This window comes from Notechis scutatus, chromosome 2 (genome assembly GCF_049901735.1).
Source record: "Notechis scutatus isolate UNSWTSFEM ecotype Mainland chromosome 2, rNotScu1.2, whole genome shotgun sequence".
In the NCBI taxonomy this organism is placed as follows: Eukaryota; Metazoa; Chordata; class Lepidosauria; order Squamata; family Elapidae; genus Notechis; species Notechis scutatus.
The window spans coordinates 80,767,104-80,779,659 of record NC_142010.1 but is presented as its reverse complement, the minus strand read 5'-3'; the positions used below and the strand labels follow the sequence as shown (position 1 = coordinate 80,779,659).

At 39.0% G+C, this 12,556-nt stretch overlaps 1 protein-coding gene across 1 annotated transcript in view; it reads left to right on the top strand.

Annotated features, from left to right (window-relative positions):
* Positions 1-9,899: 9,899 nt before the first annotated feature.
* The window catches only part of TGFBI (transforming growth factor beta induced), a 45,433-nt gene continuing 42,776 nt past the window's right edge, over positions 9,900-12,556 (top strand). The window contains exon 1 of the mRNA XM_026686970.2: positions 9,900-10,568. Within this exon, the coding sequence (XP_026542755.1) occupies positions 10,447-10,568 (122 nt within the window). The 5' untranslated portion in view covers positions 9,900-10,446. The remainder of the gene's footprint in view (positions 10,569-12,556) is intronic.

Genomic DNA, 12,556 nt, shown 5'->3' with positions numbered 1-12,556 from the left:
GTTTCCATTTCTTTTTGTTGGTTTAATGATGAGAATTGTATTTTAAGTAATTAGATATACTAGTTTGAATCGATAGCATCTGTCCATCCGCTGGCTTTCAAACAAAGTGTTGGAGCCCAACTAGAAGCAAACGGACACTTTCTTAAAGCTAAGGTTGCAATTGTGTAAAGTTTCTTGAAATCAGGTAAAAATTAAGGTACATAACTCTAACCCTGTCCTGTAGCTGACTCATATTTTTGTTCCTTGGTATCTGTTCTGCAAATTCTTCAGAATGAATTTTATTTATTTGTTTGTCTGTCTGTCTATCTATTTCCTATCTTTATTATTTTTATAAATAATAAGTGGTGAACATAAATGGATAGAATCAAGATCACGTGAAGTGTTAATAGCACTTTATAATGCCTTTGTAAGAGCACACTTGGAATGCTGTATCCAGATTTGGTTGTCACAATGTAAAAAAGATGTTGAGATTCTAGAAAGAGTGCAGAGAAGGGTAACAAAGATGATAAGGGGACTGGAGGCTAAAACGTCTAAAGAACAGTTGCTGGGATTGGATATGTCTTGTTTAATGAAAAGAAGGACTAGGGGTGATATGATAGCAGTGTTCCAATAGGGAAGGATAAGAAACAATGGATGGAAACTAATCAAGGAGAGAAGCAACCTAGAACTAACAAGAAATTTCCTGATAGAATAATTAATCAGTGGAACAACTTGCCTCCAGAAGTTATGAATGCTCCAACACTGAAGGTTTTTAAGAAGAGATTGGACAACCATTTGTCTGAAACACAGCAGGGTTTCCTGCCTAAGCAGGTCCAACTCTGTTTATTCTATTCTATTCTATTCTATTCTATTCTATTCTATTCTATTCTATTCTATTCTATTCTATTCTATTCTAATTCTAATTCTAATTCTAATTATTCAACATACCTTTCTCCTCCTATTTTCCCCATAACAACAAGCTTGTGAAGAGAATTGAAATGATGAATGATGTGGATCATTGTGGTATGCACTTACTGTTGTATACATTTCTTCCTTCCTTCCTTCCTTCCTTTTTCTTTCTGAATATGATTTAAGCTTTGCAGCAGACCTTTAGGACTCTAGCAGGAGTTTGCTAAGTGTTAGATAGATTTGCTTGTCATGGGGAAAATAAAATCTTCTGCAAAAGCACTTTGCAGCCTGCAGTGGAAAAGCAGAGAGATGTCCTACTGCCCTCCTGAGAATCCCTAGCTGTGATTAGCAGAGAAGGAGCCACTTGTCTTTGTGTGGCAGACCCCTGGCTGTAAACATCTGGAAATTGTTTCTGAGAAGCATCTCATCAAGTCCTTGGTCCTTGTGATCAGGCTGATCTACTCCATTTCTCCCCAATTTCCAGACTTTTCACCAGATGCTGGTGCCAGTGGTGTGGAAAAGAACAGCCCAAGCAATATCAATTCTACTTGAGATGCAGAGGCATTAAAAAAACACACACTGCAGTGGTTAATCAAGAAATTGGAAGGAAAGTAAACAGATTAAAAAACTGGGACAGGTGGAAAATATGTCCCAGGTGATTTTGTCAGAAAGAATAGAATGGCTCATAAAAGGAACTGCTGCTAACCCTTGAGAAAAAAATGTAGAACATTTTTGGACCAAACCTCTTCCCAATGAGATTTCTTTTTTTAAAAAACAATTTTATTAGTTTTTAAAAACAAACCCAGCTTTCTTTCATAAATATACAGTGTGTCGGTTGGTTTACCAGTTTTTGTGCATTCATTTCGTAGTCTCAATTACAGTTACATTACATAATAACTCATATTATCAATCAAAAATTATATACCCTAGTATCACTATCAAACAATCATTTGACTATGATTTTATTCATTCACACTTTACGAGATAACTATAATTTACTTAATTTATTTTATAACAAATCATATAATCATACCAAATCTATCCTGAAGACATTTTATAAATGAGATTTGAGATTTCTTATACTGATGTTAGCATGAAGATTAACAATTTATGAAAGAAAAACGGTATGCCTAAATTTCCAAAGAAAATCTAGTGATTTTTTTTAAATTTGCATGTCACTGTTGCAAATGCCATTTGTTTTAGTTGGACATATACATACCTTAGTCTGAATAGAAAAAGTGATTCCAGTCAAAGGAATCCAGAACCGAACATAAACTGCTCTGTTTCTTTTCTTCTTTCTTTGTGTAACTCCATTGCTGTCAAAAGGGAACAGCAGCAGAGAGAGGGAAAAAAGATGTTTCAAGAGAAAACCACTGTCCTTGGAGTTTTCCTAAATATCTTATGTTTGATGCAAGGAATCTTTTTTGTCTTTATTCAAAGGAAAGAACATTTGAATTCAGTGGCAGCTGAATATGCAACTTGAGCAAAGATTGCATATTTAAACTGAAAAGTGTAATGGAAAATGATGAGAGAGAGGGAGGGAGGGGGAGGGAGGAGAGAGAGAGAGGGAGCGGGAGAGAGGGAGACTTAGATATACATTGACTCAAAAACTGAGAAATCAGAGCAAAGCAGCTGTGATTTTGTCCAATGCAAGAAAAGAAAAGAATTTTAACAGAAATTGGTGAGGAAATCAGGGGAAAATAAAATAAGGCTTGGTTTGACACAGATTTATGAGTGAGGAGCTATATGTCCTACTTATTTTAATTAAAAAAATGTTCCACTTAGAATGAGAATAGGAAACCCAACATTTAATGAGAAAAGGAAGCTATTTCCTAATGGCCAAAATAAATTATCCAAATTTTTTTTTTTACCAGAGATTCCTTCCTGTCTTTTGACACAATGATTTACAATGTGATTTTCTGAAATTCCATGATCATCCCCAGAAGTATATAATTAATTTTTCCATAGAGAATAATAATACAAAGAAATGTTCTGGAGCAAGGGTGTCAAACATGGGGCCCGCGGGCCAGATGCGTCATGTACTGGTTTAATGAAGGTGAAAAAGTCACGATACGTCACGTGATGACGATGTGACGATGCGAGTTTGACATCCCTTTTCTGGAACCTGGGATCCATGTTTCTTTTCTGGGTTAGGGGACAGATTTTGTTGTTGTCACTAGCATAGCTCAGCTTTCATACGTCAAGCAGTGCAGTCATTTATCATACTATTACATGAGAATTGATGTAATTCAGATGCATTAAGTATGGCTTAGTCTGCCTGTTGTAATTTATGTAAACAGCAGCCAGTTCATTGCACACAAGATGTTTTATTGGTCAGACAGCATTCTGAATACCCTTGACTAGCACCTTTTTATTTAAACACATCCAGACATAAATCATGCTAAGGATACCTGGCTGGATTTTTTTGGATCATGTTTCAGAATAATCTTTGTACGCTGGATATTCATTTTATCATTGAAGATCAGAACGCAAAGTTTCCATTTTTTTTTAATTAGAATCTGCCTAAGTAAACATGCTATAGGCAGAGAGAGAAATGCCAGCTCACTTCCGTAAACTGCATGCTGCACCAGAAATACTTTTTACTCTAGAAGTGTTAGACTGAAATCCATAGTCCAAGTAATGTTATCTCTTCTTCATCACCTGTGTTTATCAAGAACTGGTTGAAAGCATTTTATTTTTACTTTGAGACTCATGTGTGATGCAATAGATGCTTAGGACCATGTGACCTAAGGCTGCTAGATATTTTTACATTGGACAGATGCTCTTATGATTGAGCTGGTCCATTTAGGCCAATTCAAGTAGATCTTTTCAATGTACTTTAGGCATCCAAATCAGTCTTATAATAGCTTTAGCATGTATTGAGATGAAGATTTAGTGCCTCCTGAGAGGTAGCTAGGTGTTTGTATCACAAGCCATTACATGTTATTGGGCAGTCACAAACGCTAAGCTGTTTGTGAGGTTCTTTCAACAAAAGTACTAAAAAGATCAAAGCATGTTGGCTGAGGTGGCTCTACCTTCTTTTTTTTAAACTGTCTAGGAAAGTACTGCAAAGGAGAAAGCAGCCAAGAATGACTTAAACTGCCCATACAAACTGGAGTATTAAAACCATATGACTTTGAACTCCATAGTCTCTTGGTACACCGTCAGACAAGAAAAACAGACTCTTGTTTATTTTACAGTTTAACAGACACAAAGAGCTTTAATTAGGACATTCTAAAAGAATAATAACCCATAAGATAAAAAATGTCTGTTTTACTTATGATTCAAAGACAGATTTGTGGAATATGCTCAAGACATCTAACTTGCAAACTCTGATGGATAAAATTAATAAATACCAAAACTGTCCATCTCTGTAACATTCTTTGTATGTTTTAGCCTCCAGTCCCTTAACCCATTTGTACTGTTTTCTCTGCATTCTTTCTAGAATCTCAACATTTTTTTTATTGTCGTGACCAGAACTGGATCCAGTATTCCAAGTGTGGTCTTATTAAGGCTTTGTAAAGCGGTACAGAACTTCATCTGATCTTGATTCTATCCCTCTATTAAGGCAGCCTAGGATTGCATTGACTTTTTGATTGCTGCCACACTATTGGCTCATATTTAAGTGATTGTCCACCAAGACTCCAAGATGCCTCTTATAGTGATTGGTGTTAAACCAAGCTTCACTTACTCTGTAGTTATACAGTTGACTTTTCTTGCTTAATAGTATAGATGAATAAAAGTGAATAGGAAGAGCCCAAAATTTGTCTTGCTTTAACAGAATGAAAGGGACGTGGTGGCTCAGTGGCTAAGATGTTGATCAGAAGGTCAGCAGTTCAGTGGATCGAATCTCTAGCACCGTGTAACTGAGTGAGCTTCCATTACTTGTCCCAGCTTCTGCCAACCTAGCAGTTCAAAAGTACATAAAAAATGCAAGTAGAAAAATAGGGACCACTTTGGTGGGAAAGTAAGCTCTCTCTGTGCACCTTTGGCATTTAGCCATGCCAGCCACATGACCACGGAGATGTCTTTGGACAGCCCTGGCTCTTTGGCTTAGAAACAGAGATGAGCCAGAAATGACTAGCATGCATGTGTGGGGCAACCTTTACCTTTACCTTAACAGAACAAGCCTGCGACCATTATTTCTTTCTTTTTTTTCTTAAATGATGACCTAGTAAATAGATTTTGGAAACTGTTGTATACATTTAGCCAGTACATTAATATGACAAAGTTGTAGTATGGAGCCAGTGGCTGGGTTGATTTGTACAATCAAAATCAATTGGATGTGTAGGGATTTAGGTTTACCATTACTCTGTCAAAAGTAGTGGATTTTTCAAACAATACTCTTCTAAATTGGAATTGTTTATCAAATAAATTGCCTCAAAATTATAATCCATTGTGCATTATCTCTATTTAAAATGCGTTTGATTTCAATTGCACGTAGTTCTTTAGCTTGTTTGTTTTAATTTTACATGAATCACAATTACATGTATGTAAGTATAGAAACTTACAGCAGAAAAAAAATCATGGAAATAAGTTTCTTAAATTTTCTCTCTCAGACACAGCAGATCCTACAGTGAGATAAAGCAGGCAATCTATTCAAGCTGGTTATGCTAGAGATAGGAGAGTTAATGGGCTTGTTTAATGATAAGAGTTTTCCATCGGGAAGTCTGGAGTGCTTAAATTATAGTATTTATCTTCAGGTGTAGATGCAACATGCAAGATGTTGTCCTGTTTCCAAATTACAGTGTTAGCTGCCCCTTTGTCCATTTTCAGAAATTGGTTCTTACCTGTTTCAGACAAAGAAATCCTTGATCTCAGGAGTGTATAATATGTGCATTTCCACCAAAGAATGTCTCCTGATTTTCTTCATAGAAATAAAAAATAGGCCCTTTCATTTCATTTTCTTTCCCAGATACAAAAGACAAGAATCCACTCCTGTCATTTTAATTCAAGCAGAAAAGTCATCATAGGAGAAAGAGCTTCCCCATTACTGTGGTTCAGTGCAAATTGCAGCCTCTTGAACCTCATTTCCTTGGGTTGGTTTGCTTGCTTGCTAACCAGTTACCACCAATGACAAGTTCACTTGCTATTTAGCCTGCAGGCACCATAATAACAATGTGGAGACATTGAAAACATGCTGGGAGAAACTTTTATAAACATCACTTACTGCTGACTTGAAGATAAACTGGCTTGACAGCTAAACTTTCTTCATGTGCAAGTTATACCAAATGGAACATGATTTATTAAAACATCGCTTATTTCAGTGGGCTGTGAAGGAGCGGATCAAATGTTCTTTTATCTTAGAATTCTGTATCAAGAAATGTTTACAAACCTCCTCAACTGGCTCTTTCTTTAGTTCTTTTTCTATAAACAGCATCTTTTCTCAATTATCTGCTTAACTGTAATCTATAAAATCACTCTAGTTAAAGTAAACCATATGTATTTCATAAAAGTATGTATGTGTGACATATGTAGGCTAAGTTCCTTGGCCAGCTTAAGTGTTCTCTCCATCAGGCCCAAGGGTGAAGAGAAAGTGATGGCCACCTGCCATTTTTCCATTCTCTGTGCCTGGACTAACCTTAGAAAAATCTAACTTCATGATGTAATGGAGACAAGGAAAGAACTCTATTAGTCTCAGCTTCCCAAATGTAAATTAAATAAAAGAGCCATTTGGCTCCCCAAACTCAAACAGTGAGGTTGAAAAGACTTACATCATCGACTAATCAGGAATGAAAGTTATTCGGAACTCAGCAAATTCTTCCCTAGCTGAGATATTAAACGTGGAGGCTGAAGGTTGAAATGGACTCTTTCCCCATAACTGGGACAGAATTCATGGCAATACCTCCTGTCCATGTGCCCCCTAAAATGATGGTAGCATAATCCTCACTCTGTTGTCTAATTGCCTTGTTACAGACTTTTTGTTAATCAACTTTTTAAAATGCTGACAAAAGAATTCTGAATCAAAGATCTGAACAAATTTCCTACCCATTACCTGCTCTGATCAGTTTTTAATAATGTCGTACCAGTGGTGGTATTCAAAAACTTTTACTACCGGTTCTGTGGGTGTGGCTTGGTGGGCATGGCAGGGCTTGGTGGGTGTGGCTTGGTGGTCATGGCAAGGGAAGGATACTGTTAAATCTCCATTCCCTCCCCACTCCAGGGGAAGGTTACTGCAAAATCTCCATTCCCTCCCCCCTCTTGGGGGAAGGTTACCGCCGGTACTCCGAACTACTCAAAATTCCCGCTACCAGTTCTCCAGAACTGGTCAGAACCTGCTGAATACCACCTCAGTGTCATACAATTTATTTGACCTACATGTTCCTTAGTAACATCACAAAGAATACTAATGTAAGCATATTAAAAGTTTCTATATGGTCTGATTTTAATCAGCTTCTCACAGAAGCCTATCAAAGTAATATTGCCACTCTTCGTAAACAGCTGCTGGGCATCCTGGTTTCCATGGTCTTGGAGGATGGACAATGAGGAGACTCTGGAAAGTCCTTCAAGTAACAGGAGACTGCATGAAGCTAATCTTGCTCCCCCTTGCACAGCGAGTCCCACTTTTAGTGAAATGGGTCAGTTACAATGTGATTTCTATGGTTTAATGAGGTTAACAGGACAGAGCTATTTAAAAGAATCTGAATATAAGTAGTCCTCGACTTACAACAATTCATTTAGTGACCGTTCAAAGTTACAACAGCAGTGAAAAAAGTGACTCAGAACTGTTTTTTCCTACATAGGACCGTTGTAGCCTCCCCATGGTCGTGTGATCAAAATTTAGGTGCTTGGCAACTGGTGCGTATTCCAGTGTCCTGGGGTCATCTGACCACCTTTCTGACAAGCAAAGTCAATGAGAAACCCAGATTCACTTAGCAGCCCTGTCACTAATTTAACAACTGCAGTCATTCGTTTAACAAATGTGGCCAGAAAGGTCATAAAATGGAGCAAAACTCACTTTACAAAGTTTGGGTTCAATTGTGGTTGTAAGTTGAGGTTGTTCAATTGTGATTGTAAGTTGAATTCTTTATTTTTTATTGACCAGGTGTGACAAGGAATTTGCATGTATTTTTTTCATTTTTGAGAATATACCTAAAAAAGTGATTATTTTGAGATGAAATTAACCATTAGGTAATCTAGTTTATCATACCATTGACTAGCATGGACATTTATTAAGCCAAATAGGGTGGGATTGCCATAGAATAATGATAAATCCCCATTTCAAAACCTGGGGAAATATTATCTTTTAAAATAAGCAAACAACTCAGCCAGTCTGTAAGTTATTTTATATTGTAACCAGACATAGGTCGATGTAATGGTTCTTATTTCACAAAAATCTACCGAAGAACTTGGGTCTCCTCAAATTGCAAATGAAAACTTCACTTTTCACAAGAAGGACATTTGTCTGCTTACAAGCCCTCTGCTATGGTATTTATAGTATAGTATAGTTGCAGTGAGTTCTCAGTAGATAAAGTAGATAAAGTTTGCAATAATACTGTGAACCATAATTGTTTCTCAGGAAATATGGGTTATGCATGAGAAGCCTGTGGTTACATTTTACAAACTCACATCTCCATCAAGCTAAAAGCTTCTTCTGTTAGGTTCTGCGATACCTTTGGGAGAAATTCATTTCCTGATTTATAGTTCAGCAGCTGTCATTTCTTGGCTGCTTAATTTGAAAATAAGTATAAAAACATTTTTGTGTTGATGTGTTACAGTTGATGTGTTAGTTTTGTAGACACAAAACATTGATCAAGGTATATTTCTGCAAATCATTTTAACAATTATTATTTAACAGAACAAAAAGAATGTTTAAAGTCTTTTGTAGCAAAAACAAGAGTCTTCTTGTACCTTAAAGACTAATAACACTTTACCTCATATACCCATGAAATAATGTATGTCAGTCTTTAAATGCCTTTGTGGTTTTAATTGTTTTTTTAAGCAATCAAACAAACAAACCCAACTCACTGAGCAGCTGGCCAATTTATGGGGTTTGACATTTGCAGTCTGTGAATCTCAGTCCTTGTTGTGGCTTTGTGTCATCATCCAGCATAACGACCAAACTGTACTTTAACCCAAGTCTATCTTTATCCGAATTGCAGCTATTTTTCTTTTTAACTTCGTGCTAAAGTCATTTAGATACAGGACTATGGGATAATATTCATGGCCTTGCCCTGGAGTTTCTGAATTGAATTCCATTCATGGGTTTCTCCTGTTGGAGGAGAGGAAGGCAAATGGTCACCCCCTCTCCCTTTTTTTTTTCATTCAGAACCTTTTTGAAAAGTTGCTCCCGAGGGCTTTATTTCCAGTTCCTTTCCTAACATTGGATAATATGAATTTAATCTTTCTTCCAGATGTTCCTCAACAGGTTGCTCTTTGCCACATTTTGACTAGTTCACACATATTGCAGTCACTATCCATTCAGGCCTATTGAGATGGAATACATAAACTTTTACAGCAAAGACTTGTTCTTTTATGCACTTGATAATATAATATGTAACAGACATCGGCCAGAAGAAGATCATGGTAAACTGCTACCATACTGTTGTCAACAAGACAACATGGGCATATCAGTGAAGTCACGAGGAGCTAAACTCAATTCACACAAGTGGAATCTTTGTCTACTTTGAAGATGCCTGCAGTGTTTTAATTCATTGCCTTCTGCTTTCTCCTTATAGTCCTTTAATATGGCTTTTCGTTCTCATATCATCTAATGTCCCAACTTTGCCCGGCTGGTTATTGTTTGAGTTGCAGTTTAATGCATATTGAGTTTAGGAATCCATTTCATTTTGTTGTAGCCACTGCCTTCTGTTTTTCACACCTCATTTACAGTCCCATGGAACTGTAGAGACATAAACAAAGGCAATGACGAGGGTGTAAAATCAGCAGTATTTGGAAGACCCAGACTGAATTATGATCTCATGGACGTATGGAATGAGTCACTATTGTGTCTTCAGTTCCCCTTCCCTAAAATGGGAATAGTGACTTCCTTATGGATTAACAATATACTCCCCCCCCCTTTGCAGTCATCATCTCATTTGGGTTGCAGACTCATGTACTTTTAATGCCTGATGTAGGGAGGGGGCAAGAGCTACCAGCTGAACTTCCCGGACAGATCAACTCTCTTGCCAGATAAGTGGTAGAGAGCGGACGGTATCCAAGTATGGATTTCCTCCGACTCGCCTCCCTCCAGTCTTCCCGTCCTAGTTTCCCAAGTCCCAGTTCAGCTTCAGCCCCTCTGAGAGCTTCAGGTGACTGCAAGTCCTGCTTTCACCGTCTCCCTCTTCATTCCTTGCTTTGCCTTGCGGGCAAGGTTGCTCAGTTGGGTCGGGAAGTCAGCCGCGCCCCGTCCAGCCCCGTGCCGCCCAAATAGGGCCTGTCTCTGCTCCCCACCCCACCCCCACCTCGCCCCGTCCAGCCTCCTCGCTCACGCTCTTATTTAACGGCGGCTCTTTCCTTTCTTCGAGCCTGCCGTTTCCCCGTCCGGCTCTGCCCCGTTTGCTCGCCTGGGACTGTCGAGTCAGTCGCCGATCTCTCAGCTTCGGGGACTCCTTCGCGATGCGCACCGGGCTGCTTTTCTCCTTGGCGCTGTCTCTGTGGTTCACCAATGCCTGGTCGGCCAGCCGAGCCCCTTACCAACAGATCTTGCAGCACAGCCGAATCCGGGGCAGGCATCAAGGGTAAGGCGACCGAGGAGGGAAGGCAGCGAAGGGACCGGGAGTGCTCTGGACGTGGGGGGAGCCATTCAGCCCACCTCATGCCTCTTACTTTCTTTGGGGGCTGGGTGGGTTGGGGGCTTGGAAAGAGGCTTGATACAGCTCTCTTGGAATGGGTGGCACAGACGGGGCGGTCACAAGCCCGAATGCGGCGTGGGTGGGGTGTGTGTGTGTGGGGTGTTTTTCTGGGTTTAGTTGCCATTAATTTCCTAGAGGAAAGAGGAAACTTTCTTGGGAACCGGGCTGCCCCGATCGCCTTATTCCACTTCAAGTAGCCAAATCCTTCAGCAGTTCAAAAATGCTCCCCGCAGACTTTCTTTCTTTCTTTTTCTTTTTTGTCAACGAGGGAAAAGCTAGCAAATGGTCGATAGGGCTGATTGTTTGGATCCTGGTACAGAGAAGTCAAAGGTCACTGGGGAAACAAAGACTTTTTCTTTGCCAAAGACTGTCCCTCCCCAACAGACATGCCCCAAAATCAACTCAAATGATATCCTTTATTATTGAACCAATCGGGTAAGATGCATAAGAACGAGCAAATTTCGAGTCAAAGAGCTGAATCCCGCCCAGATGAAAGTCCAGCGTGGCTTGAAAGTTTGCTGATTTTTAAGACTTAGTGCTTAACAGTAAGAAAGTAAATGCTGTCCCATGGACACATGTCTCTCTGTATGAGCCTCTGATCGTTTTTTATTTTTTTTAAAGGTATTTTTGTGTTCTAAGTAACACAACCAGTCAGGCGTGTAAATAAGATTTGTCTTGCACCAAAGGTTGCTTAGCACAGTGATTCCAGGGCTTTTTCCTATTCCTGTCACTTTTTAAAACTTTTCTCAGCATACAGCACTGGTTTTGTTCTCCCTAGATGTGATGAATGGATCTTTGTTCAGATCTATGCTCTGTGATATCACAAATGCCTGTGTTGGGGTCAGGCATCCTAGTCAACTTGAAGTCCTTCAGAAGATTTTTTTTTGAAGATTGTGGGTTAGCAGCAAAGGCTGGTGAAACTTGTAATTTCGAAAAAGGGTAGCAGGTTGTCTATCTTTGATATATATGAAAACACAGTTCTTAGTGTAAAATATGTCAAATGGTTTGGTCCTGAAGACAGGATCTCTTCACTCATCTCCTAATGCGTGCACAGGGCTAAGTAAGAATAAAGATGCTGTTTTCTACACTCCTTTTTCTTTCTTTCCCAATGCAAACATTCAAAATAATTAGTAAGAGGAATCATTGCCAGATCCCTAACATGGGATCCCCCAGGGTTATGATCTAGTGTCAAAACTGGCTTGAATTTCAACATTTTGCCCAAGGCAAAATGTTTTTGTTTCATGGTTCAATAATAGGTGTAGGGATGAGAAAAGATTCACCAGTTGGTCCTGCCAGAAAAAAAAATGGTAGCAGGATGGCAACATCCTGATTATTCATTTGCAATGATGGAAAGCACTTCTATTTTATTTAAGTCTTTCTGCTATAACTTCATGCAGCCCTCTACAAATCGATCCCGCTAAGAACAGTGATGGTGTGTGGGTAACATGTGTGCATTTGCAGTCTTTTTTCCCCTCAATTCCTAACTTGCTTTTGGAAGCAAGTTAGGAATTCTCATCTCTCTACCATAAATAGAGAACCTCCTGATCTCCTTGAGAACTATTTGATTGCAATTCATATAACCTGGATGTATTGATTGCAGATGCTGGTAACTGTAAACCTATCATGCTTGTGAAGCTCCTATCTGGAAGAGGGAGAATTATGTCCCTTCCGTGTTCAATGATGCCATGGGATATGGACAGATCTTGGGAAATGGAGCCAGATAACTACTATCTTGGCTTCTGCTCCAGAGACAAGGCTGCCAATATTTGTAGTGTAGCATCTGGAACTGAGAGATGGGTATTTCCTATTGGTGTTACATTAGCATATTTGCCATTTCTTCCCAAAAGCTACAGTTTCTTTTTTCCCCATCTTCT